This window comes from Macrotis lagotis, chromosome 5 (genome assembly GCF_037893015.1).
Source record: "Macrotis lagotis isolate mMagLag1 chromosome 5, bilby.v1.9.chrom.fasta, whole genome shotgun sequence".
Lineage (NCBI taxonomy): Eukaryota > Metazoa > Chordata > Mammalia > Peramelemorphia > Peramelidae > Macrotis > Macrotis lagotis.
Genome location: NC_133662.1, coordinates 232,542,355 through 232,568,361, shown reverse-complemented (window position 1 = coordinate 232,568,361; position 26,007 = coordinate 232,542,355). Strand labels below are relative to the sequence as shown.

General features: G+C 40.4%; 1 protein-coding gene across 3 annotated transcripts in view; it reads left to right on the top strand.

Annotated features, from left to right (window-relative positions):
• The window catches only part of AP2B1 (adaptor related protein complex 2 subunit beta 1), a 131,101-nt gene extending 106,669 nt beyond the window's left edge, over nucleotides 1-24,432 (top strand). For all 3 annotated transcript variants that reach the window (XM_074188910.1, XM_074188909.1, XM_074188911.1), the window contains 4 exons: nucleotides 4,838-4,922; nucleotides 6,521-6,607; nucleotides 17,704-17,858; nucleotides 23,986-24,432. In XM_074188910.1, the coding sequence (XP_074045011.1) occupies nucleotides 4,838-4,922; nucleotides 6,521-6,607; nucleotides 17,704-17,858; nucleotides 23,986-24,060 (402 nt within the window). In that variant the 3' untranslated portion in view covers nucleotides 24,061-24,432. The remainder of the gene's footprint in view (nucleotides 1-4,837; nucleotides 4,923-6,520; nucleotides 6,608-17,703; nucleotides 17,859-23,985) is intronic.
• Nucleotides 24,433-26,007: the final 1,575 nt, after the last annotated feature.

The window sequence follows — 26,007 nt, the reverse complement described above, 5'->3', positions numbered from 1 at the left end:
TGATAATATTCCTTTATGTTAATTCACAATAATTTTTGACGATTCCTCAATTACTATGTACCTACTTTGTTTTTACTTTTTTGGCAACTACAAATTTTTGAATTGGACCTGTCTTTGACTTTTGTGGTTGCATGCTCAGTTGTGGAAAGATTTGGGTCAAGAGAAAGAACAGTTAAGGCCCTTTTCTTAATTCCAGATTCAACTTTCTAGGAAAATTGTGCCAATTCATAGCTCCATCCATTACTAGCAGACTGTCATTCTCCACCCCCTCCAATGTCATCTTGCTTGATGTTCCACCTCCCTGCTCAGGGCTTTGTTGCTTCTTCTTCTCTCCCTCCTCACTTCCATCTCTGAATTTCCCTCAAGTCCCCTTGCTTCCACCTCAGGTGAAAACCTGTTCTGTCTCCCCTCATGTTAGTACCTTCCCCAGGTTACCTTTCCCTTAGACCAGGAGTGAGGGCAGGGGTTTTTTTCTTGGTTTTTGTTTTTCTCAGTGTTCCTAAAGCTTATTGCAGTGCCTAGCAAGCTACTCGGACAAGCTTTTTGACTCACAGACTTGCTAATTCAGGGGGTTTAAGAGTTTTATTTTGCATTTCTCTTAGCTGTCATTTAGGACATTTCCTCATATGATAGTTGATAGTTTGGATTTCTCTTTAAAAGTTTTTATTATTGCTTTTTTACACCGTAGTCATTTCTCTTTTATACCACCTCTTGTACCAAAAACAAAAAAATAAAAAAAAACTGACCCTCAGTAAACCTGTGTCAGAAATTTATTCCACATTGATCATCTGTAGTTTTACCTCCTCTTTTCAGAGGAGTGCCAGCCTTTCTCCAGAGCTGAGTTTGGTCATTGTAATTAATTTTCAGTCTACTTTTAGTGGGGGGTTTTTGGTTGTAATAAACATTGCATTTATTGTTTTCCTCATTCTTTTTATTTTGTCCTGCATGACTTGTTATATATCTTATATATGACTTGCAAGTCATAATTTTCTATGTAGCAATATTTCATTGCATTTCCAAATGATAATTTGTTCATCCATTTTCCAAATGATAGATACCAACTTTGTGTCTAGTTGTGGTTTTTTTTTTACTACCATAGAAAATGTTGCTAAAATGTCTTGATCTAAATGGAACTCTTCTTGCTGCCTTTGACTTCTGTGAGTACATAAAAATATATGTGTGCACATGTGTACATCCATACATAAATACATATGCAAAAATACCCATTACTGGGACAGTTAGATCCACATGGTAGGAATCTAGTGAATGGAGTAGACCTGTGTTGTATCTTCCCACAACCCCACCAACCTTGACTAAATAATCTTTTGTCTTTACCAGCTAGAAGGCTGGAAGGAGAGACTTTAAACATGTTTTGATTTGCACGTTATTACTATTAATGATTTGGAGCAATGTTTCATGGCTGTTGATTGTTTTAGGTCTTTTGAAAGGGTTTATTCATATCCTTTAACCACACGATAATTTAAGAAAACTCAGGAAATTTTCTCTAGGGCTGGTAATGGGAGGGAGGTTGAGAATAGCTTGTGGGAACAGTAAGAGAAGATTAATATGAGCAAAACTTGATCAAAGAGGATCTTAAAAGAGGAGGAGAAAAATCAATGCAAAAAATATGAAGGCAAAACACAAATCCATTGAAAGAGAATGATAGAAAAACTGGGATAAGTAAATAAAGCCCTCAGAAATATAACTGGAAGAATTTAAGAAAGAAGTCCTAAAACAGAGCCCAAGGCATCTAATGACCAATGTGGGTAGGTGGCCTCCTTCCACCCACCCCAGTTATACAGCTCCTTCCCTTTGTTGGAGAAAGAGGGAAGGCTTAATTGTAATTCTTCATTATAAGGAAAGCCCACAGGGTTTGTATTAGTGAGGGAATATATCCAGAAGTGATACACAGCTCTAAAAAGAAAAAGACCTTTTATTGTATATAAAACATACATATTTAAATTAATTGAATTAATAGAATTAAAATGAGCAGTTTGATTAAAATTCAAGAAATTTTATGTCAGGAATTTATAAAAAAAAAATTGAAAGTTATTATGATTTCTGTCAAGCCGGGGATAGTTGTCCTTAGAATTCAATTGCCTGACACAATGAAAGAGTAATGCTATCAAACAAATTTGTATCAAATAGCTTAGCCTTTGTTCATGAAAACTAAGAATATTTCAAAAAATCTCAGAGCTAGATACATTTAATATAAAGTAAAAAAAAATGGGAACCTTAGATCCAAATGAAATGATAGAAAAATTAGACTGAGAAGTTTTATCTTCTGAATAGGAATTATATGCATCTATGATATCTTTACAAAAAAATATATGTTAGAGCACAGGGCGGGGAAGTTAGATGATGCTGGACCTAGTGTCAGGAAGACCTGAGTTCAAATCTAGCCTCAAATACTTTTTAGCTGTGTGTTCCTTAGGCAAATCATGTAACCCTTTTTGCCTCAATTTCTTCTTCTGTAAAATGAGCTAGAGAAGGAAATGGCAAACCATTCCAATATCTTTGCTAAGAAAACCCCAAATGGGCTTATGAAAAATGAGACACGACTGAAACTGAACCAGTGGAGTGCAGAGAACAAATAAATATAAAAAGGCAGGAATTAAAGACATTCTTTATAGACCATAAATTAATAAAATTGGTAGTGAACATAGGCAACAATACAAAGAATATTGACCTTCATAGGAATGATTTGCACCCTTCATTTCTTCTTTTGGGAACAATATTCTTTTTTTTTTTTATTTTAGGTTTTTGCAAGGCAAATGGGGTTAAGTGGCTTGCCCAAGGCTACACAGCTAGGTAATTATTAAGTGAGACCGGATTTGAACCCAGGTACTCCTGACTCCAGGGCCGGTGCTTTATCCACTACGTCACCTAGCTGCCCCAACAATATTCTTTTACTACTTATCTCTTGGAAAATAGCTTCTAGTTTTATATATTTATTTGAATTCTGTATCATAGGTTTCAAGCTTGTCAGATATGTAATGCAAAGGATTTTTTGTTTGTTAAAAAACTTTTGAATTTTATATAAATAAACTTGTCCATTTTATTTTTTGTGATATCTTCTGTCCCTTGTTTGGTTTTGAATTCTAGCAATGATTGTGAAACCTACCTCCTTTTTTCCCTCTAATTGTTTTATTGTATTTTGTATACTCCCTCAGAAGAATGTCAGTTTCTTATGGACACTTTTCTTTTTCTTGAGGGACTATTTTCTTTTCTCTTATATCTGTATTCAAAGAACTTAGCATAGTGTCTCTTTGTGGGCTGGAGCCTCCCCTCAGCTGTGACTGTGCCTCCCCAGGATGGTTGATAGGCAGCAGCTATTTTCCAGCAGCCCCTTTCTAATGACAGATTATCTGAGGGTTTGTTTCTTTCCTTTTCCAGAACTTCCTCTGTCACCCTTGCTTGTGGTTCCCCTGTTTCAGATCAGCACACAACAGCAGCTTTTGTTATCCTGCTGTGTAAACCTTGCAAGGAGCTCCTGTTGGTGTGATGGCCTATGACATAGTAATAGGAGAGTTGAAAGCAGAGGCAATTGGGAAGCAAGATTGTTTGGATGGGTTCTTGTGTGAGAAAGAAAACAAGAAATAGATGGGTTAATAAAATAAAATCTAATAGATTGAAATATGGTTACCTGTGGGAACTTGGATCAGAAACTGGGAAGTTAAGGCAATTTTGAATGTCATGGGGTGAAGATGTGGACTTCAGGGAAGAGATGGAGTAGATGGAAGATGGGAAGATGCATTTATGGTAAATAGAAAAAAGAATTATGGGAAATGGCAAGTGATGTAAAGATTAAATATTTAGCACCCTTAGTCCAGAAAGTCATGGGAAAAAATGTGTTTGTAGGACCTGGCTCTTGATAAAAGCTTATTGGAATCTCCAAAATGGAGCAAGTTTTCAAAGGATGAAAAAAACAGAGAAAGGAGGGAATGACCATCCTAGCTCAGGCTTCCTCTGAGGAATGTCTGAATCTTCTAGAAATGCCAGGAGCACAGGTGCCTGCCTCCGACCTTGGTTACAGAAATGGAGTGGGAGGTAATGGTTGGAGAGCAATTCTCCTTTCTCCTGCTGCTCTGCATTCTTGGAATTGGCTGCACTGGCATTTCTTATTCAAGTAGATACCAAGCTGTGCTTTTTTCTAGACAAGACTGTTCATTAATTTTTTGGTACCAATAGCATGTTATGAATTATATAGCATAAAATAAATAATCCAAATTTTTAGAAAGCTGGACAAAAAGAGGCAAAGGTGTGGACTATGAAAAGATAATCTCTTTGATCCAGGCCATTTTCCAAGTTTTTTTTTCATTGACTATACCTCTGGTAATTCAGATTTTCTGAAAAGTACATCATAGGGAGAGCTTTTGAGAGGAAGAGGAAGTTGTATGGCAAGAGATTTTTTTCAGGGGCAGCTAGGTGGCACAGTGGATAAAGCACCGGCCCTGTAGTCAGGAGTACCTGGGTTCAAATCTGACCTCAGGCACTTAATAATTACCTAGCTGTGTGGCCTTGGGCAAGCTACTTAACCATCTGCCTCGCAAAAACCTAAAAAAAAAAAAAAAAGATTTTTTTTCCCAGCAATATAAATGGGGTTTTATAGAAAGTCACCCTGGGAAGAATGGAGAGAACCTGGTTATTTGGAGGCAGTTAAGGATGGCAAGGGGAACTGTGTGTGAGCACTGATCATTTTTGTATGTCCCAAGGGATAAAAGCCCTGTGCTACCTGGAAGAGGAAAGAGCGGGCAACACATTTCCAGACATAGGTTTTCCTTTCTTCCTTTGGCTCTGTCAGTGTCCTGATTCTCCCTCTTTGCTTCCCTGGCAGGTGGCTGTGAAAAATAACATTGACGTCTTCTACTTCAGCTGCCTCATCCCACTCAATGTGCTCTTTGTAGAGGATGGAAAAATGGGTGAGTGGAACTTCATTCTCCCAAGTGTTGCAGTGCCATCACTGCCCCTGTCCTAGAGATGACCGCTGCTTCAGGACCACAGGAGCATGTGCTGGCAGAGCAGATCCAGGGCAAGAAGTCCTGTCCTCCTTGGGAACCACAAGCAGCTGTTCCTTATACCCATTGGGTCCCATGTCAGTCAAGAATTAGCCAGTCAGCTGGGAGTGATGAAGACCTTGATCTTTCCCAAGCACTAGGGGAAATGAGTATTCTGCAAAAGCTCTCCCTATCCTCAAGGATTTCATAGTTCAGTGAAGAACTAACCTGTGAACATGGGACTTAAGAGTAGACAGGAGGTCATCTCAGAGAAGGAGGCATTAACAGCTGGGGAAGCCAGGAATCCTCCTGCAGGAGACAGTCCAGACATTGGCAAAGCCTGTGCATTGGATCAAGGAACTTTGAGTTTTCTGCTCTAGATGTTGGAGGGATTAGAGAGTCATTGTTGTAGTTTATTGAGCTGGGCATGCTGAGATCAGACTTGGACTTTGAAAAAATAATTTTAGCATCTGAGCAGCTAGAGAGAGAGACTTCTAGTTAGAAAGCAGCCAGGGGAGAGGTGCTGAGGGCCCAGCCTGGGTCAGGGGTAGGGGTGGAGAGCACAACCAAGACCCCACCTTCCCCACAGTACCCAGGCATAGTATTCTGCCCCCTCTCTTTAACCTTTGGAGCTAGGAGTTCTTTAGGACAGATACCTGTAGCAGGAGCTGGTTAGGGACCCCAAGGTAATGGTTTGCCTCCATCCTCCCCCCAGCATATCCTTCTTTGGTTCTCAGGGTCCCCCCTAGAGGGCAGGCACTGTGATCTGGGGCCCTGTGCATTGAACAAGAGCTCCCCCTCCTTATTATGGATAGGACAGGATCTGGGTGTGAATTTTATGATGTACCATAATTATCAGTACAGTTTTACTGAATTGAAAATAAATCTAATGGGGTGTGAACTCAGATTTCTTTCCTGATGGAAGTGTGGCCTTGTGGAAGCATCTCTGAATTTCACTTGCAGTGGGAAATGAAGCAATGCCCCCCCCCCACTCTCCTCCAGCAAGCCTGTGTGCTCAGCAGTAGGATCCCTTGGCTCCTTGGACCTGAGAACAGTGATGGTAATGGAGGTGGTTAAGAGATCCAAGGCCAAGGAACAGACAAATGATGATGATGTTGATAACAACAACAATAATAATAATAATAAGAAGAAGAAGAAGAAGAAGAAGAAGAAGAAGAAGAAGGATGAAGATTAACATTTCTATAGCACTTACTAGGCACTGTGCCAAGCACTTAAAGTTATCTCCTTTGATCCTCACCACAATCCTGGGAGGTGCTATTATTATCCCCATTATACAGATGAGAAAACTGAGGCAAACAGGTTAAGGAACTCACCCAGGATCACACATCTGGGAAGTGCATGAGAGCAGATTTGAACTCGAATCTTCCTGACTCTGTCTGCTGCACCAACCCAGCCTAAAATGCCTTGAGTATAGAAACTTCTTAATTGATAATAGTGTTGAGTCTGTGGCATTGGAACACTGCCAGATCACAAGCATTCTTCTCCTTCTCTGTTTTTCATAGAGCGCCAAGTCTTCCTTGCAACGTGGAAGGACATTCCCAACGAGAACGAGCTGCAGTTCCAGATTAAGGAATGCCACTTGAACGCTGGTGAGTGATCAGCTGGCAACCACAGGCTCTGCTCTGATGGCTTAATTTTTTTTCCTTGATGGATTTGTCCATTCCCTCCTTTGCACAGTGTTGGCTCTTTGATTGTGTGGATAGACCCGGAGCTTCTGGTGCCATCACTGAGAGAGGGGTAAAAAATGAAAGCCTAGACTTTTGTTTATAATCTTTAGCTTAAGTCTTGAGATTCATGCTTGAGGTCCTTGCTGAATCTTCAGTACTTTTAAGTGTTGACTGAATTCTATGTAATTTCTTCTGATAAATATTACTGGACTTAGAGACACTTGAGTTTTTTTCAGGAAACTTGGAATTTTTAGTCTTTTCTTTACAAATGCCAAATAGACATTTGATTATAGTAGCTTCAGAAGGATTGTGAACCACTGTTTTGGCATGAAATGCAATTTTTTTTTTTTTAGATTTTTGCAAGGCAACGGGGTTAAGTGGCTTGGCCAAGGCCACACAGCTAGGTCATTATTAAGTGTCTGAGGCAGGATTTGAACTCGGGTCCTCCTGACTCCAGGGCCAGTGCTCTATCTACTGTGCTACCTAGCCACCCCACCAAATGCAATTTTCCCCTAATATCTAATAGTAGCTGGAATTTTTGTTGCATTTTGATGGCTTTGTTTCTTTATTTTCTTCTGAAATGCCAAGTGTCAATCTTATCTTTAGGTCAATCTTGACCCTCATTTTACCCCTTGGGCAGACAAGAATGGAACCTTTCTTTACCTTCTCTTCCTGTAGCACATGCTAGCTAATGTTGTTTAATGAGTCATCTTTTGGTAACCAAGGGAGGGAGGGCCTCAGAATTCCATTTGCAAAAAGAAATGAAGCAGACCATGGCCAGCAAGTCATTCTGCTTGGTTGTGGACTCAGTTCAGTGTGCTGTGTGGATCTGAGAACAGTGGTACAGCAAAGAAGTTGGTCAAGGGGTCCAGGACAAAAGGGATAGGAAGAACTGGATTTGTTTTGTTTTTGTTTTCTCCTTCATAAATGGGACAGCCAGGTTGACCCAGTGGATAGAGCATGGGTCTTGAGTTTAAAGACTTGAGTTCAAATCTGGCCTCATTTACTTACTTAGTTAGCTGGGTGACCTGGGCTAGTCACTTAACCATTTTTGCCTCGGTTTCTTCATTTGCAAAATGAGCTAGAGAAGGAAATGGCAAACCACTCAGGTATCTTTGCCAAGAAAACTACAAAATGGGGTCACAAAGAGTTGGATGTGACCTAATTGATTGAACAACAACAATAATAGTCTCCAAGACTGAAATGGAAGTTAGACAAATTGGGTGAATTGCCAAAGCAACAGAGGAGAATGGGGTCTTTGATTTCATAGAGGAAAGCCAGAAGCCATCCTAAGAAGTGCTACATGTGCCTCTGAGTCTTCCTGTTTGGAAAGGAAGCATCTTGGCTCTTTGAGGTGGAGACTGAAGCAGCATTTCAGACAGAGGTGTTCCTCATCACTCCCGGGTCCCCAAGCTGAGGAACAGTCTTGGCTGTTCCAAGCATTCTTTGCCAGTCTTAACTGCTCTTTGGCTGGTGGCAACATGAATCTTGGGTGACAAAATCTCCTTATTTTCTCTTATCATGGCCCTTTTTAAAAATTATTATTAATTAAATCACTGGTGTTACCAGGAGATTGCAACAGTGTCCTGCCTGCATCTATCCCTGCCACTCAGAGTGAGCTGACCCGCTCCCTGCCAGCCATAGGAGCTCTCGATTAAAGAAAGCATTGTAAAGCCTCAGTTTTTGCAGTTATCTGATTCAACACTCAAAGTGTAGCTGTGAGCTAAAAATATCATTCTCTCCAGCTGATCTGCCCTAATCACAGCAGTAGCAGCTCTTTAAATAGAGCAGCCATGCCAGAGTTGACGTCTGACAGATGGAGTCAACATACTGAGGACTTCAGGGGGCCATAGGCCAGGCCCAGACCTTGACTTTGACAAATTTAAAGAATAAATAAAATGGGGTCCACTTGCCTAAGACAGCATGAAATATTCCAGTTTAGTGGTCACATAAAAGGATGCAATGAATAGATCTCTTTTTAGATAAGTTTGCATTTCTATCTGTTTTTAGTCACACCTTCCACAGGAGTCCTTTGCACAATTTGAAGAAATTGATTTCCATGTTCCTAGTCCCCTGAAACATATCTCCTTGGAAGGTCTCCAGCTCTTTTTCTCTTACACATAAATATCCAACTACATGTCTAAAAGGCAGGAAGCTTTTACTGTAAGTCATTTCACTAACCTCCTTTGTCTTGGTGGTTTATTACCTTCTGGAAAGCCTGGAGATTAAATGATAATCTTGTTAGCTTGACTTGTATGCACCTTTTGAAAACGTTTTTTCTGGCCTAGAGGTAGTGGAAGGTGAGGTAGTTTTATTTCTTTGTCCCTGCATTATTACCTTATCATCAGATAGATTCATTTCTAAAAGGGAAACTCTACTCTGCAGTCAGAGTGTAATTTAGATGGGTAATTCAAATAATAAGAGGTATTCTTTTTATCAGGTCATGGTATTGTGCTTTGTACTTACTTATAAACATTGTAACACTGCACTAGATGGAAGATAAAAATAGTTGGTCTCCTTTGTCTAAAATTAATGATTCTACATTCTACCTTAATTTGTTGCCAACAAAGGTATAAATATATAAGGAAGAAATGGTTAGGGCTAGTGGACCTGTTTTAGAAATCTACCTTGCCTTGTTTCTATCTGTTGAAACCACAATACACAGCTGTTCAATGGAAGCAGGGCCGACTTCCAAGGTGGAGAAATTCCAAATGCAGCAAACTCATACTCATTCAACTTTTGCCTCTTCTACATGACTGTTTGCCACTGTGTGTGTGTGTGTGTGTGTGTGTGTGTGTGTGTGTGTGTGTGTGTGTGTGTGTGTGTGTGTGACAGACAGACAGACAGAGATGGAGATTGATCTCATTAGAGAAGTCATGAGATGTCTGCAGACTCTTCCTATAAAACAAGCATTTGCTTCTGTGCTAAGCAGAAATCCTTTGCTCCTTTCCCCTATTTTCCTAGGAAACGAACAGAAATCTTGAAAGTTAGGAATAATTTTTCACAGTTTAACAGAAACTCTAGAGGCAGTTAGGTGGTACAGTGGATAGAGCACTGGCCTTGGAGTCAGGTGTACCTGAGTTTAAATCCAGCCTCAGACACTTAATAATTACCCAGCTGTGTGGCCTTGGGCAAGCCACTTAACCCTGTTTGCCTTACAAAAACCTTTAAAAAAAAAAAAAAGAAACTCTGTATCAAAAGGTGGAAGAAAAGAAAAAAGCATTAATGAAACATCTAAAAATACACCAAACAGAGCAGAAGGAAGTTCAGCCTAGGACACTGTCAAACAGGGTACCAAGGTACCATTGAGTACCATGCCATGGTATTTTATTTAATAGATATTTGAAGAAACAAATGCCAATTTGTATATAATTAGGATTCATGGTATTTGATATAATTCTTTTTTATTATGTTCTTAGCATAAGGATATATCTTTGCTGATGAAAGAGTAATTTAGAGCAATAAAAAAGAACATTCTTTAATTTAAAAGCAAAGTGAAGCATTGGAGATCCTGCCTTGAGCCAGACCCCAGCTGACCATGTTGCCTTGCAGCCTGACCCAACCAGTCTAACAGAGTTCTGGCCAGAGCAGTTACTTCACCTCAGAAGATCATTTAAAATTGCTCTTTTCTGACTGAAGTCCTAAATAATGAATTAATAATAAAGAATTAACCCTGTTATGAGCCAAGTGGGACATTAGATTACTAGGTGGTTTTGAATTTTTCTGATCCTTTTTTGGGAAGATGTATTCCTAATAATATGGTCTCAGTATTTATTTTTAAAACCTGCTCTTAGCATTAATAAAAGCCCTGGATGTAAAGGAGAAAAGTATATTTGTTGATCAAGCAACATTAGCATATATATGTACCTGTGAAACTTAACAGGGCAGAATGGTGATGCTGCAGTCCTGGTGGACATGACTCTCTTCCAGATCTCTGATCATCAGACAGCCAGAGATAAGAACAACTTAGGGCAACAAGAGTGGAGGGTGTCCTAGGAGCTCTCTCATAAATCTTTGAAGCTAAGGACTTCAACTAAATTTTCGAGAGACAGAACCCACAGAGGGACCCAGTGAGGCAGTGCTCCTACTCAAGGTAACCTGGAAAAGAGCAGAAAGGCTCTGCTCCCCGGGGTCGGAGAGGTGGCCTGCAGCCCCAGGGCGCTGGGAGCCGCTGCAGCGGAGGAGTTTCCTGACCTGCGCCCCGGGGAGCACGGGGCACAAAGTGGGGGAACAGGGGGGGACCTCTGCCAGAGCGAGCACGTGGAGCCCAGCCCTCAGGGCACACAGAGCAAGCTGCCTGACCACTGCATTCCAGATCCAGGAAACAGAAGCAGGCAGAGCCGGTAAGCAGGAGCCCCCAGGACATGAGCCCATTGAGCTGAGGGAGGGGAGTGAAGAGAGACTGCAGAGCTCTGTCCTCTGCCCCTGGAACAGGACTCTGGGGCTCTGACCACATTCAGATCCTGATCCCAGTCTAGGCCCCCCATAGAACATCAGAGCCCCCCCCCCCACCTCAGCCCTGTGGCAGAGGGGGGCGCTTATGGTCATTCACAGACCAGGAGGGAGGACAGAGCCTCACACACTGAGACCCCTTGTGGGAGTGTCCCAAAAGCTCAGGAAGCACCCCCAAAACAGGCGCAGGCTGGGAAAAATGAGCAAGCAGAGAAAAGAGAGGAACACAATTGAGGAATATTTTTCAAATGAGCCCAAGAAGGATCAAAATACTCAGTCTGAAGATGAGGAAGCACAAGCTCCTGCATCTAAAGACTCCAAGAAAAACAGAAATTGGGCTCAGGCTATGACAGAGATTAAAAAAGACTTTGAAAATCAAATGAGGGAGTTAGAAGAAAAACTGGGAAAAGAAATGAGAGAGATGCAGGAAAAACATGAAAATGAAGTCAGCAGCCTAGTCAAGGAAATCCAAAAAAATGCTGAAGAAAATAGCATGCTAAAAACCAGCTTAGGTCAAATGGATAAAACAGTTCAAAAAGTTATGGAGGAGAAGAATGCTTTAAAAAGCAAAATTGGCCAGATGGAAAGAGATAAGAAAACTCTCTGAGGAGAACAAATCCTTCAGATAAAGAATAGAATTCAGGGAGATTGATGAATTTGCCAGAAATCAGCAATCAATACTTAAAAACCAAAAAAAATGAAAAATTAGAAGAAAACATGAAATCTCATTGAAAAAACAACTGATATGGAAAACAGACTTAGGAAAGATAATTTAAAAATTATTGGAATACATGAAAGTCATGATCAGGAAAAGAACCTTGACATCATTTTCAAAGAATTACTACAGGAAAATTGCCCTGATATTCTAGAAGCAGAGGGCAAAATAGAAATGGAGAGAATCCACCGATCCCCCTGAGAAAGAGATTCCAAAAAACCAACCCCTAGGAATATCATAGCCAAGTTCCAGAACTCCCAAGTCAAAGAGAAAATATTACAAGCAGCCAGAAGGACACAGTTCAAATATTGTGGAGTTGCAGTCAGGATCACACAGGACTTAGCAGCAGCTACAGTGGAAGCTCGTAGGACTTGGAATACAATATACCGGAAGGCAAAAGAGCTTAGAATGCAACCGAGAATCAACTACCCAGCAAGGCTGAATGTCCTCTTCCAGGGAAAAAGATGGACTTTCAATGAACCAGGGGAATTTCAAAGGTTCCTGTTGGAATGGCCAGAGCTGAACAGAAGGTTTGATCCTCAGATACAGGACTCAGGTGAAGCATGGAGATTGGAGGAGAGGGGGGAAATATGAGGGACTTAATGAGGATGAACTACATGTATTCCTGTATAGAAAAGTGACACTGAAAATACTCATATGAACCTTCTCAGTTAATAGAGCAGGTAGAGGGAGCTTTTATAGTTGAAGCACAGGAGAAAGCTGAATTCAAAGATAAAATATGGTGTAAAAATGGAGTCAATAGAAAAAAAGGGAAATGTAATGGGAGAAAGAAAAAGGAGAGGGGAATAGGCCAAGATATTTCATATAATAAGATTTTTCTTTATTATAATGAGCTATTGCAATGATATGGAAGGGGGGAAGGCAAGGGGGAACAAGGGAATCTTTGCCCTTATCAGAGGTAGCTAGGAGAGGAAACAGCAAATATACTCAATGGGGTATAGACATCTGGAGTAAGAAGGGGGGGGGACAGGGGGAAGGTGGGGTGATGTGAGTGATGGAGGAGAGGGAAGGGGTGGGGATGTGAATAAAGGAGGAGAGGATGGACCATGGGGGGAGAGTGGTCAGATATAACACATTTTCTTTTTTACTTATTGCAAGGGGCTGGGATTAGAAGGCCTGTCCAGGACCATGGGGCCAGGTGGATGGTGGGCCTAAGGGGTGGTATGGGGCTCCGGGCCTCTTGATCCCAGGGCCAGGGATCTGTCTGCTGGGACACTCAGCTACCTTACAGCAGAGTCAGAGTGAAAGGAGAGAGAAAATATAGTACATGGTAGTGGAGAAATACGAAAGGAGGGAGTTGCGATCAGCAATGGCAATGCTGGAAAAATATGGAAGTAACTTTTGTGATGGACTTATCATAAAGAATGTGATCACCCGTGACAGAGTTGTTGGTGTTGGAACAAAGACTCAAGCACATCTTTTATTATTATTATTTTTTTGGGGGGGGGGTGGGGCAAATGGGGCTGGGTGGCCTGTCTGGGGCCACATAGCAGCATGATCCTTGGGTGTCTGAGGCCGGATTTGGCCCCGGGTGCTCCTGGCTCAAGGGCCAATGCTCTGTCCTCCACCCAGCCACCCCTACTATTATTACTATTTTATTTTATTTAGGGTCTTTTTTTTTCTTTTTTCTTTTTTTTTGGTTTTTGCAGGGCAATGGGGTTTGGGTGGCTTGCATATCACACGGCTGGGTGATTGTTGGGTGTACGGGGCCAGGTGTGGGCTCGGGTGCTCGTGGCTCCAGGGCTGGTGCTCCATCCATAGCTCTATTATTACTATTATTTTTTTTAATTTTAATTTTTTTCTCTCCCCTTTACTTTATTGCTGAAGCAAGTCTATATTTATGGGGGGAGGGGGTATCTGAAACAAGAATATTTTACTAATGTAAAAATAACATTAATTGTACAAAATGAGAATAAACATTTAAATAAATAAATAAATGCAAAAAAAAAAAAGAACAACTTAGTTTTTTCCCTTGGTGATCAGAAACTTTTGATTCTCCTTCCTAGTATGATAAGGTCACAATTCAGTTTTCACCACATTCTTGGTGGTCAGCATTTCTGTAATGCTGAACTTTGTAGTATTCTATTTTTAGTTCACTCCTATTCTTTTTTTTGAAGAAGCTTGGTGGCCAACTTGAGATCTTAGAACAAGCAGAACTTTGTAAGGTAAAATCTATTGACTTTGGATTTCTTGTCTGGACCCGGTGCTTCCTAAATTCTCAATATCTGAGCCAGAACATCCTGAAGCTTGTGACTGGCCATGGTTAGAGGATAAGATCTGACCTAGGATGTCACAGATTTTCCACTTGAGAGCAATTTAGTTAGACTTCAAAAAGTAATTTGAGCGTTGTAAGTTATTCTCTTTCCCTTATCAAAAGTATGCACAGTTGATCATAGCAAAAACCATCTTTAAGTGCCTACTCTTTGCCAGACACTGAGACACAAAGACAAAAATGAAATGACTTCTTCTCTTGTGGAGCTTGCACTCTATTAAAGCAATTTCCTTTATATCAGTAAATATGTATTAACTATGTCCTGAGTTTGGTTTTGGGGGGGGGGGAGGGGAGAAGAGAGGAGAGATGTCCCTTGAACTGGACTTTGAAGGAAATCTAGGAGTCTGAGGGGCAGAGGTCAGGAGGAAGTTCATCCCAGATGTGAGGGACAGCCTCATAAAGGATAGAGGTGAGAGATGGGTTTTGGTGTGTAGCAAAGCAGCCACAAGGCCAATTTTGTTAGAGAACAAAAGAAAGCTGGAAAAGTTGGTTGGAATCAATCTGTGAAAGGTTTCAAATCAGAGAGAAAGTCACTTCTTACCTTTGGAACTTTGGAGTAACTAACCATCTCTTTCTTATTCATGGATTAGCAACCACAGCTTTCCCCCAGGCCTTTGGCAACAACCGATTCAGAATTTCATTATGAGCTGCTTAGCATAATGAGCATGTGTCAAGCTTTCTCTTGGGGTCTTTCTTCCACATAGCGTACCTCATTTTTAATTGACTGCCCTGGGCTTCTTAAGGGAGGCTGTTCCTAAAACCCTAACTCTATGTGAAGTCTCTAACTCTTGCAACTTTGAAACCACTAAAAATTAGACAAGAAAAATTTGAAGGCACTTGTATGACTTAAGTCATGGGTTAAAGTCAGATTGCTCCTGCTACGATGGCAATGTTTCTGCTGGGGTGGCCTTTGTTTGAGGCTGGTCCACTACTCTCCAGGAATTGTGTCCCTCTCCTCAAGCAAGCTTCTCCAGGACAGGATGCCGTCTTTTCCTTTTGTACTTGTATCCCCAGCACTTAGCACACAGAAGAACCTTGCTTCTCATTTATTGATTCCTTTAGGCCAACCTCTTCCTTTTACACAGAGGCTGAGGCCCAGAGAGATTGTGACTGGCATGATTACCTTATACTCAGTCCACACAGGGCAAGTCTGTGTAGCAACGCCTCAGGATGAGCTTTGTTCTGTGATCTTCATTGGACTCGGACACATTTAGAAAGCTTGCCTATTCCTTACATGTTCTGTTGAGTGAGAAGAGGGACTTTGAAATTTGTTCAGTTTTCATAAGTCTTTTTCCTCACCCACTCCCTCTATCATCTTACAGTCACAAACTCTGGCTTTCCTTTGACATGGCTTCCCTGACCATCCTCTCCAGTACTGACTGTACATTCACTCATTGCCTTTGCTCACTGCTTGAGTTGGAATAATCTTAGTTCCCCATTGCCATTTTTAGGATCTACCCACTACCTCTATCCTCTCCTGAGTTTCATACAATCCATCTAACTAAATTCTGGTGGTCATTGTCCACAGACCTACAGGACACCCGACTTCCTTCTTCAGCCATTTCAGTATCACTTCATCCTTCTCTCTTCCTCACTTCTGCCCTCATAGTAATGGACTGCAGCATACATATAGACTCTCCCTTAAACATCCCCAATTCCCTTTTCTGATCACAATGTATTGACTTTCCACCTCTCCCTCTGCCTTCTCATACCAGACCTTTCCCTTTATCTATTCTGTGACCTCCTCTCTCTCAGACCATTGTCTACACTGGTCCCTTTCTCTGCTTTTCCACATCTTGAGTCCCACCTCCTTTCTAACTCCCCAGACTCCTTTTATTATCAGTTGCACCAACCATGGATCCCTCTAACAATCTGCTGCCTTCATACTTGCATACATGCTACTAATTGAAAATCAAACAATCATTCTGGATGGGTCCTTAACAAATTTATCTGAAACAATTTTCACTGGGCCCTCCCTGTTACTGGGCAAGTCTTCTACATGTCCCATATCAACTCCCTCTCCATAATGACTCTTCCATACCTTGTCATCCTTCCTCAAACCTCCCTTGGCTCCCCATTCTTCTGACATCTCAGCTAACCCTACCTCATATTTTACACAGGATATTTATGCCACTCCTCATGAACTCCCTCTCCCACATCCTCCTTTCATAACACTCAGATTCCTCCTGCCACTCTCCTCCTTACCCCATGCAAAAGTGACTTTACTTCTTATGAAGGCTATCCCTCTACCTGCTCAAAAAATCTCATTCTACTCTGTCTCCTCCGTCATTCTCACTCTATCGCTTATTTTTGATCCCTTTTTCTCTCTCTCTACTGACTCATTTCCTTCTGCTTATAAACATAACCATATTTTCTCCAGTCTGAAGAAAACCCTCACTTGACCCTTTTATCCTCATTATCTCCTAAATTCTGCCCTTTGTGGTTAAACTCCTTGCTCTAACAGTAGTAAATAATTAATGACTGCTTGAGCTTCTGGCATAAGAACTCACTATTTGACAGAATACTGCTGGGAAAGTAGGCAGAAACTAGACCTAGAGCAACATTTCACACCCTATATCAAAATAAGATCAAAATGGGTACATGATTTAGATATAACGGATGATGCCATAAGCCAATTAGGAGAGCTAGCAATTGTTTATCTGTCAGATCTGTGGAGAGGAGAAAATTTTATGACCTAACATTATGAAATGCAAAATGGATGATTTTGATAACATTAAATTGAAAAGCTTTTGCACAAAAAACACCAGTGCAACCAAGATTCAAAGGAAAGCAGAAAACTGGGAAACTTTTACAGCTGGTATTTCTGATAAAAGTCTTATTTCTAAAATATGTAGAGATGATTCATGTTTATGAGAATACAAGTCATAGCCCAATTGATAAATGGTCAAAGGATATGAACAGACAGTTTGAGATGAAGAAATTAAACTACAATCATATGAAAAAATACTTTAAATCTCTTTTAATTAGAGAAATAAAAATTTAAAATTTCTGAAGTACCACTTCACACTTAAAAGCTTGGCTAATATGACAGAAAAAGCAAATGATAGATGTTGGAGGGCATGTGACAAAATTGGGACAATAATGCATTGTTGGTGGAGCTGTGAACCGATCTAACCTTCTGAAGAGCAATTTGGAACTGTGTCCAAAGGGTAAAACTGTGCATCCCCTTTGAACCAACAATACTACTACTAGGGCTTTATCCCAAAGAGATTACATTATCCCAATGCTTCCCTCTGTTTATTATTCCTATTTATTCTGTAGGTGGCTCATTTGTGCTTGTTTGTTTTCATGTGTCTCCCCAGTTGGAGACTGAGCCCTTGGAAGGCAAGGACTGTCCTGTGCCTTTCTTTGGGTCTGTCATGCTTAGCATGGGGCCTGGCTCATAGTAGTGCTTCATAAAGAATTTTACAAAGGTGAATGTGATCTTTGCTTCTACATTTATTAGATTTTAGATGGAGTGGGGAGTGCATGAGAAAGAACTGTGTATACTTCCTTGAAAGTTTGAAATGACTGTTGGAATTTCCCTTTTGTTTCTAGACACTGTTTCCAGCAAACTGCAAAACAACAATGTTTATACTATTGCCAAGAGAAATGTGGAAGGGCAGGACATGCTGTACCAGTCCCTGAAGCTCACCAATGGCATCTGGATATTGGCAGAGCTCCGGATCCAGCCAGGAAATCCCAACTACACAGTAAGTTCTTGCCAGCCTTACCAAAGTGGGACTCTGATTTCAGGGACTCTGCCTTTTCCCTCTTTTCAGCACATACTCTTCACAAAACATGGCCATCTAATACTTAGGAACAATGAATGCTTAAAGCATTCTCTCTTACATATATAAATTCTGAAGGAGTTCTTGACCCATTTGATTCCAAAAGGATGTGTGTTTACTTATCTCCACATGAGCAACTCATATCCCAAGAAAAGTATGGAGGCTTACTAGTCTTTTTTAGCAGTTCCACGACCCCAGTATATGTACCTTTATCATTGACTATAAGATAGGTTAGGGCTGACTACAAGCAGCCCATTGGGAGACTTTTAGGTGGAAAACCCTGAACAATTGAAATAATGCTCTGATGAAACGATGATCATGCTGAACCTTATAAAATAGCAACTTCCTTTTTGTATTGGTGGCCACTAAGTAGGATATTGTTTGTCTTATGCTAATTGTCCTGGCTCTTTTGCTTCCTGTTCTTTTGCCCTAAATCAACTGGAGCAGCTGTTTCTCAATAAAATTCAAGACTATCTCATCAGACCTTGAATTTTTCACTTAATTATTTGTAAACTGGAGAGTTTTAGGATTCTCTCTGCCCAACCAATTTCTCTCCTTGGAGTTTCCTGTTCTTTCTTCTGCCTCTAATCTGAAAGGGAAGCTTTTTCCTTTCTTTGGCTATTTCTAGTGGGACTGGTTCTCTGTATAGTTTTATCAGTTGTGTAAACGTCACTATAAATATTACTAAAGTGCAATAGCTTTCAAAATAGAACTGCTGATATATATTATGGGAATGAGACTGAAGAGGAGAGGAGAAACACATTTCATCTCAGCCACTCATACCAACATGGCATCATGGCATTTTTAGCCTGTGGAAGATCTTTCATCCTCATCCTCGCAAATTTTTTTTTATTTCTTACTTAACAAGTCTTAGGAAACAAGATCATTTCTATATGCAAATAATAGAAAAGTGACTCATGTATGAACCTATGGTTCTTCATTAAAGTTTATGTTAAATTTGATGTGATAGTACCAACAGTACCTTGCTTGTCTTTGATCCCTTCTGAACATCTTTTCACCATCTTTGTATTCTCAAAGTTTCGTTGATACTTTTCCTTTTGGCTATCATTCCCTATATACCTCTCAAGATAAATAAACAGACGAATAGATAAGTACTCTTCCCTTGTAATCAGTGAATAAGTAAAACAAGTTGCATATTTGATGTCTGAAAATATCTGTCATTCTGCACCCACTGTCGATCACCTTTTTTGCTGAGAAGTCAGTTGTAACATCATCAATTTTCTAGACTCATGATTGGTCATTACAGTGATCCGGGTTCTTGGGTCTTTCAAAATTTTCATTCTTTAATGTTGTAGTAATTGTTCTGGTCTTGCTCACATCACTGTACATCTGTTCATACAAATCTTCCTATGCTTTTCTAAATCCATGCCTTTTTTCATTTTTATAACTTAATAATAATCACATTAAATGATTATGGGGCACTCATCTTATTTCCACTTCTCTGCTACAACAAAAATTATTGCTGTAAATATTTATGTATATCTGGGCCTTTTTATTCTGTATCCAGTACTGTATCCCTGGAACAAAGAAGGTTTTGAGTCTAGTACTGAATTGCTTTGCAGAGTTGCTGGACCAATTCACACTCCAGTCAGTGAGTCAGTCAGCATTTGTCAAATCCCCACTGTGGGCAATGGCAATTTTTCTTTTCAATTTTACCTTATTTTTAGTTTTAGATTTTCTCCTCCCCTTCAATTTAGTAAATAATAAATACAAAACTCTTTACAAATATAAAACCTTGCAAAAGAAATTTCTGCCCTATTTCAGAAAAAGGAAAAAAAGGGGTGAAACTCGAAGGAGTCAGGGTAGCAAAGAGATGGAAATGAGAGGGCATTCTGTGCTTGGAGATCTCCTGATGATTCGTGAAAATGAGCTTTCTGAGGTATCAGAAGCATGTTCTGGCAGTGAGTGAGGTCCAAGAACACTAGCAACAGAAAAGGCACAGGGGATGGACAGCTATATAGGGTTCCATATTGGATTCTGCAGGTGAATAGGAACCATTGGAGTTTATTGAATAATGTGATGTGGTCAGATCCACTTTAGGAAGTTAAGTTTGACAGTAAAGTGTGGAGATGTATGTTAAAGCATGTTAAGGGGACCCCTGAACATATCAAGGACAAAGCCCCCATCCTCAGGTTGCCATTTTATTGTTTGCACCCCAAGCTGGATTCCTTTCTTGGGAGTCAAGTCACAGACCTTAAGGCAAGGAGACCAACTTACAGGCTATTTAAATAGTCTAGGACTGGGGTGAAGAGGACCTATACCTGAGCGTTAGCAGTTTCAAAGGAGAAAAGGAAGCATATGGAAGAGATATTCTAAAGGTAAAATCAACATCTTAGTAGCAGTAGGGGTATGGTTGTAAGAAAGAATGACTTGTAAGAATGACTTGAGACTAACATCTTTGTTGTAGACTTGGGGTAATTGGCAGTATGGTGGCACTCTGGACAACAATAGGAGAGTTAGGAATAGGGGAGGGAAGGGATGGGAAGATAGAGTGCAAGATGGGACTTGAAAGTTTAAGTTATATGTGATACATCCACTTTATGTGAAACAAGGAAGAGAAGCAGTAGGGAGAGAGAGAGAAGTTGAGATTGAAGACTGAATAAGTAAGATGGGAGTTGCATAGAGATAATTATTGAAACCATGGGAATTGATGAGCTCACCAGGTGAAGCAGAATAGAAGCAGAAGAAAGGAGAACCCTGGACAGGGCCTTGAAGAACTGCAGCCACCAACATTGCATCAATAGGTATATCCTCCCATCATCCCTACAGTGATTATTTTCTTTTTTATCAATCTAATGGGACATGAAACCTCAGAGTTGTTTAAATGAATTTTCATTTTAACAACGCCTTAAGAGTTGTTGGTAGCTTAGCAGTTTTCAAATGGCCTTTATATTCTCAAACTAACTCACTAAAGTCTATAATGTAATTGAACTATACCAATAAAACTTCTCTGGATTCTCGATAGAGTGCCAAGGAACTAGAATAGATAAATGGAAGAGAGATGACTGCTTTCCTAGATCTAGGAATAACCTTAAAGCAACCTTTTGCCTTCATATCTGTACTTCCTTTTCCATCTCATGGGGCAGTATCATCCATTATTACTTCCTTTTGTACTCATCCCTTAACTCCCATTTTTTTTCAGTGTTCCTGACTTCAATATGATATTATTTGCACTAATAAATGAATAACTTGAGGGCCTCCTAACCCTTCTCAAGATTATTTGCCTTTTTAGAAAAGGAGATTTATGCAAGACTGATGAACCTCAGCAGTACTATAGCCTCCCCTTCCTTCCCCCCACTCCACAAATCAGCATGCCTATTAGGGAGCTAGCAATCCTTAAGTCTTATGTTTCTGTACTTCTCCGTGATAGAGTCTCTAAAAGCATGGTGGAACAAAGAAGTCCAGTTACTTGATCATTTGGATCCATGGAGTTTGATTCTTTTAAAACTTGAACCAAAGTAAAAATCCTCAGTGTAGATAGAAATATCTTTTCTACATAATTTAACACAGTCAATTGATCTCCTCAACATTCAAGATAGTTAAAGTGCCTCTTTTTAAAAAAAAAATTGAGTTTCACCTGGTCTATATTTTAAACAGAAGGCTTTTTTTTTATATACGGATGTACAATGTAGTCTTTGTTGTAGTGAAAATAAAGGTTGGGGGGGGCAGCTAGGTGGCACAGTGGCTAGAGCACTGGCCCTGGAGTCAGGAGTACCTGAGTTCAAATCCAGCCTCAGACACTTAATAATTACCTAGCTGTGTGGCCTTGGGCAAGCCACTTAACTCCATTTGCCTTGCAAAAAAAAAAGAAAGAAAGAAAAAAGAAAGAAAGAAAGAAAGAAAGAAAGAAAGAAAGAAAGAAAGAAAGAAAGAAAGAAAGAAAGAAAGGTTAGGGGAAGAGGACCAGGAATAGATAGGTATTAAGTTGACTTTGGGGCCTTGATATACAGAGATAAATAAACTTGGGCTGTGAGTAGACATTCTTTCCTTAGCCATTCTCATCTGTGGAGTCTTTGGGTTTCAGTGTTTGGAATGTTTTAGTGATTTGCCCACCATCCCTGTGAGGTCAGGTAATGTAGAAACTCAAGTTAGGTGATCTGACCGTGTGACCATGGGTAAGTCATCTTCTTGAGCTTCATTTTCTCATCTGAATAATGTGGGTATAAGAGCACCCCCCCCCCCCCCGCAAAGTCAGGTGAGGCAGAATGAATGTCCAGATTGTCTAAATATTGAAGTCAGATACAGCCCACTTCTCTAATACATTGTCTTTCTGAGGAAGTTTAATATAGGGAATGAGATGTGAGACTTTCAAATGTTTAAAAGACTTCTAAGGAAGAGACATTCAAAGGACTGGGGCAGAGAAGTTACAGGGAAGCACCTTGGTTCTTTATAAAGAACTTTCAGATCTTTCCAGAGAGAATAGAAGCAATCTAACGCCCATATAAAATGGTGAGCTCCCCATTACAAGTTAAGCTCAAACAGATACTGGATAACCTTTTATTTCAACTCTGAAACTTTGATTGTAAGCACATGAGTCTTTCTGAGCATTATCGCTCCTTGTTAATTATTGTTTTTCTTGTATTCCTTCAGTAAACTTAAAATGCCTGGACTTAAATACTACCTGTCTGTTGAAAACCTTCAGTCTGTTGCATATCCACAGTTTCATAGGAACTTGGTATTGAAAGAGACCATAGAAAATGCAAACACTTTTGCATGAACAGAACAGCTAGGAGGGAAAACATGGATTGGGAACATAGCTTTACAGCAGATTTCTGATAAGGACTAAGATTTGCAACATAGTAAAGTAACACAAAGATGTGAGACTAGGAATCATTGACCATAGTTCTTGAGAAATGAATAAGCAATTCTCAGAAAAATTACAAATTATTAACAACCATATAAAAAATAGAGAAATGTAAATCAGAATCATACTGTTTCTCCTCAAACCCAGTAAATTGGCAAAGATGACAAGAGCTAGGGGTTAGTGCTGGCAGGACTGCAGAAAGTCTGGCAGAGTAGTCTCTCTTGGTGATGCTGTGAATTAGTCTGATCAGTCTGTAACATTGGACTTAGACTTAAAAGGGTACCCCCATTGTCCATCTCCTGTGACCCATGGATCACTCTCCCTGCTGGGTGGGAGCTTCACAAAGTTTAAGAGGAAAGTTTAAGCCAGTTTTACAGCTTTTTTTTTTAATGTAGCAAAGAACTGGGAAACACATAGGTGTCCATTGTTTGGGAAATGGCCAAACCAATTGTGGATACACCAATGTAAGGTAATAGTGCTGTGTCAGTGACAAGGATAAAGAGTTCAGGGAAGCCTTGAAAAGCTTATATGAATGACTACAAAGGAAGTCAACAGAACGAGAAAACTATATATAATGATGGCATCAGTGTAACTAGGAACAAACACTACAACTGAATGAATCAGTCTGGCACCCAAGAGATGAGAAAGTGTCCTTCCCTCTCCTCATTGCATAGGGATGTTAATATCTAGACTGCCAACCTGCTGATTTTTGTGTAGTTGTGCTGAACTGCTTTGCTTGATTTTTTTCTCATTAAATCATTGTTACCAGGAGTGTTCAAAAATGGAGGTGACTTTAAAACAAAATATATCAATAGAAAATAAGACTTTAGAAAAAGAAACTTTGGAGCTCATATTCGTTCAGCTGAAATAGAAGTTTTATCTCTGTTAAGGATTCTGGGTCTGTGAGCAGTCTGGTAGTTTCCACCCAACCTTCCTGATTAGGATATTCTGTAGGCTACCATGCCTTGTTTTCTTTTTTCAGTCCCTTAGTAAATGGTCAACACTTTGTTGTGTAACTTATTTGATTTCTACTGCATTAATTCCTTCCTGACTTAAGAAGCTTATAGAGTCTAGGTAGAATCACAACACAACAATCTCCTTGTTAAGATACTGCAGTGAGGCATGTTGCTCCTTGAAGACATGTTGACAACTCCTTTGTTGGAAATGTGCATGGGGCAGGCAGCTCAGCCTCCATCTAATTAATTATTCTGTTTTCTTTAACAGCTGTCTCTGAAGTGTCGAGCTCCTGAAGTCTCCCAGTACATCTACCAGGTCTATGATGGAATTTTGAAAAACTAAAAGACTAATGGAGGCTCCTCACCATCCCTGCCATCTGTGCAAACCAAGAACTCTTTAACTGGAAGCAATTGTGTTGATGTGTAGACTCTTGAGTCCAAACCACCCTGACCCACCAAGGTAGTGACTAGTGAACTAATGTGTGCTAATGTTAGGACACAACCCTCTGGATAGTTTTACTTGCCCACAAGTCTATAAGCCCCACTCTGGCCACTCCCTCCCTCCATCACCTGTGAGCTTCTCCATCCTGTGCCAATGGCTAGTGTTTTCTAAACCTGTTTTAGGGCCTAGTTTGTTATTTTGTAATTGAAAACTCATTTCCAAAATCAAAAAATAGGAGGGGAAAAACCTGTTTATTAAAAGTAAGAAAAAGTATCATTGAATCATGAATTGCACTTTATTGTTTTGTATTTTTATACATATTGGAAATTTTTTTTGTTAATGTAGCAAGTTGGAAAGGTTAAAAGCAACAGCCCCTTGGTATAGTAGCAAATCTTGAGGAAGAGTAGATCCCAAATCAGAATTACTTTTCTCTCTGTACAGGATGTTTTTAGGAAAAGCTACTTCATCCCTGGTTAATTGAATTTCCAGTGATTTTTTTAGTATTTGTATCTTTTCCTTTTCTCTTTCTGGCTGTGTACTTTTCCTGATTTTGTTTTCCTCAAATTGCTCTGCTTTTTGTACAAGCCAATCTCCCTTACTTGGTGATTCCAGGTTACAGAGATGTGGAGAGAGTCCCTGATATATCTGCAACAGAGACAAAAAATGCAGCTGTCAGCTCTAGGTGTCATTGAATGAAAATAATCAGAGGCTTTCTGCTTTGCCTCAGTGGTGGAGGCCCAGGGCTGATTTTCCCCTAGGTCCCATTCTCTAAAATCAGATGAGGTAGAACCTGAAAGTTACCTTTGATTTTACAGCTGGAGAAACTGAGGCCCAGCCAGAAAAGAGACATCCATGTGGTTACCGGTTCCTTTGGCAGAGCTGGTACATAAGTTTGGACTTTGGGGCCCCTTTCTTTCATGCCATTCCACTGCCTTTCACCTCATCCTTTGACTTCTATGTCTCAAACTTTGTGCTTGTGTCCTCTGTACTGATCTTATCACCTCCTTCAATCCATCAACATTCCCCGTGCCTACCAGTCATATGAAGAATGCTGCTCCAAACATAGGTTCTACAAAGGAAATAATCCTGGGTCTGGCAGGCTCAGCTCAGTGATGGGGCAGGATTGTATCCACTCCAAATCCATTGTCCTGATTACCTTCAGCCCTAATTTCTGTGGACACTGAGAATTGGCTTGGAAGGGGTTGTCAGTTTTTATCATCACATAGTATGCTGGGAGCTTCCCCAGCACCCCCTTTGTGGTTGGACAGGAATTTCTGAAAAATATTACAACACCTGAAACGCCATTATTTTTATCATTGTATTCTCTAGAGGCTTGCCCTTTTGCACTTAATCCCTACAGCATCAGCCTGGACCTGTGGGTGTCAACTGGCCACCTCCACCCTGTCTGGTATTTACTGAGAAAAGGGATGCTATTTTTTTAGATCCTCTTGAGCATCTAGATCCTCAGATACTTAAAGACTGAAGACTATTGGTCCCACTACTCTCCCACTGTCAGCTCCCAGATTCTGGGAATTCTTACCAGCTCCAGACAACAGACTGAGTCCATAAAGGACCCACTGACTATAGTGCTCTGGAGAAGTTTGTTTTCAGAAAATGGGAGAAGAGACCCACCAGATGACCAAGATTGTTGGTTGTGCTTGATAAAACAAACTTGGCTTTAAGGAACCAGACAGGAAGTAGGAAGTCTACCATGATTCTGCTCAGTATGAAGTATGCCTGGCTTAGACCACTTGTAGGTTGTGGCACCCCCCAAACCAGCTTTAAGGTCTTGGGAGAACCCAAGCAAGGTATCAAGGGGGAAGTGTTAGCCCAGTTGTCTGCATGTAT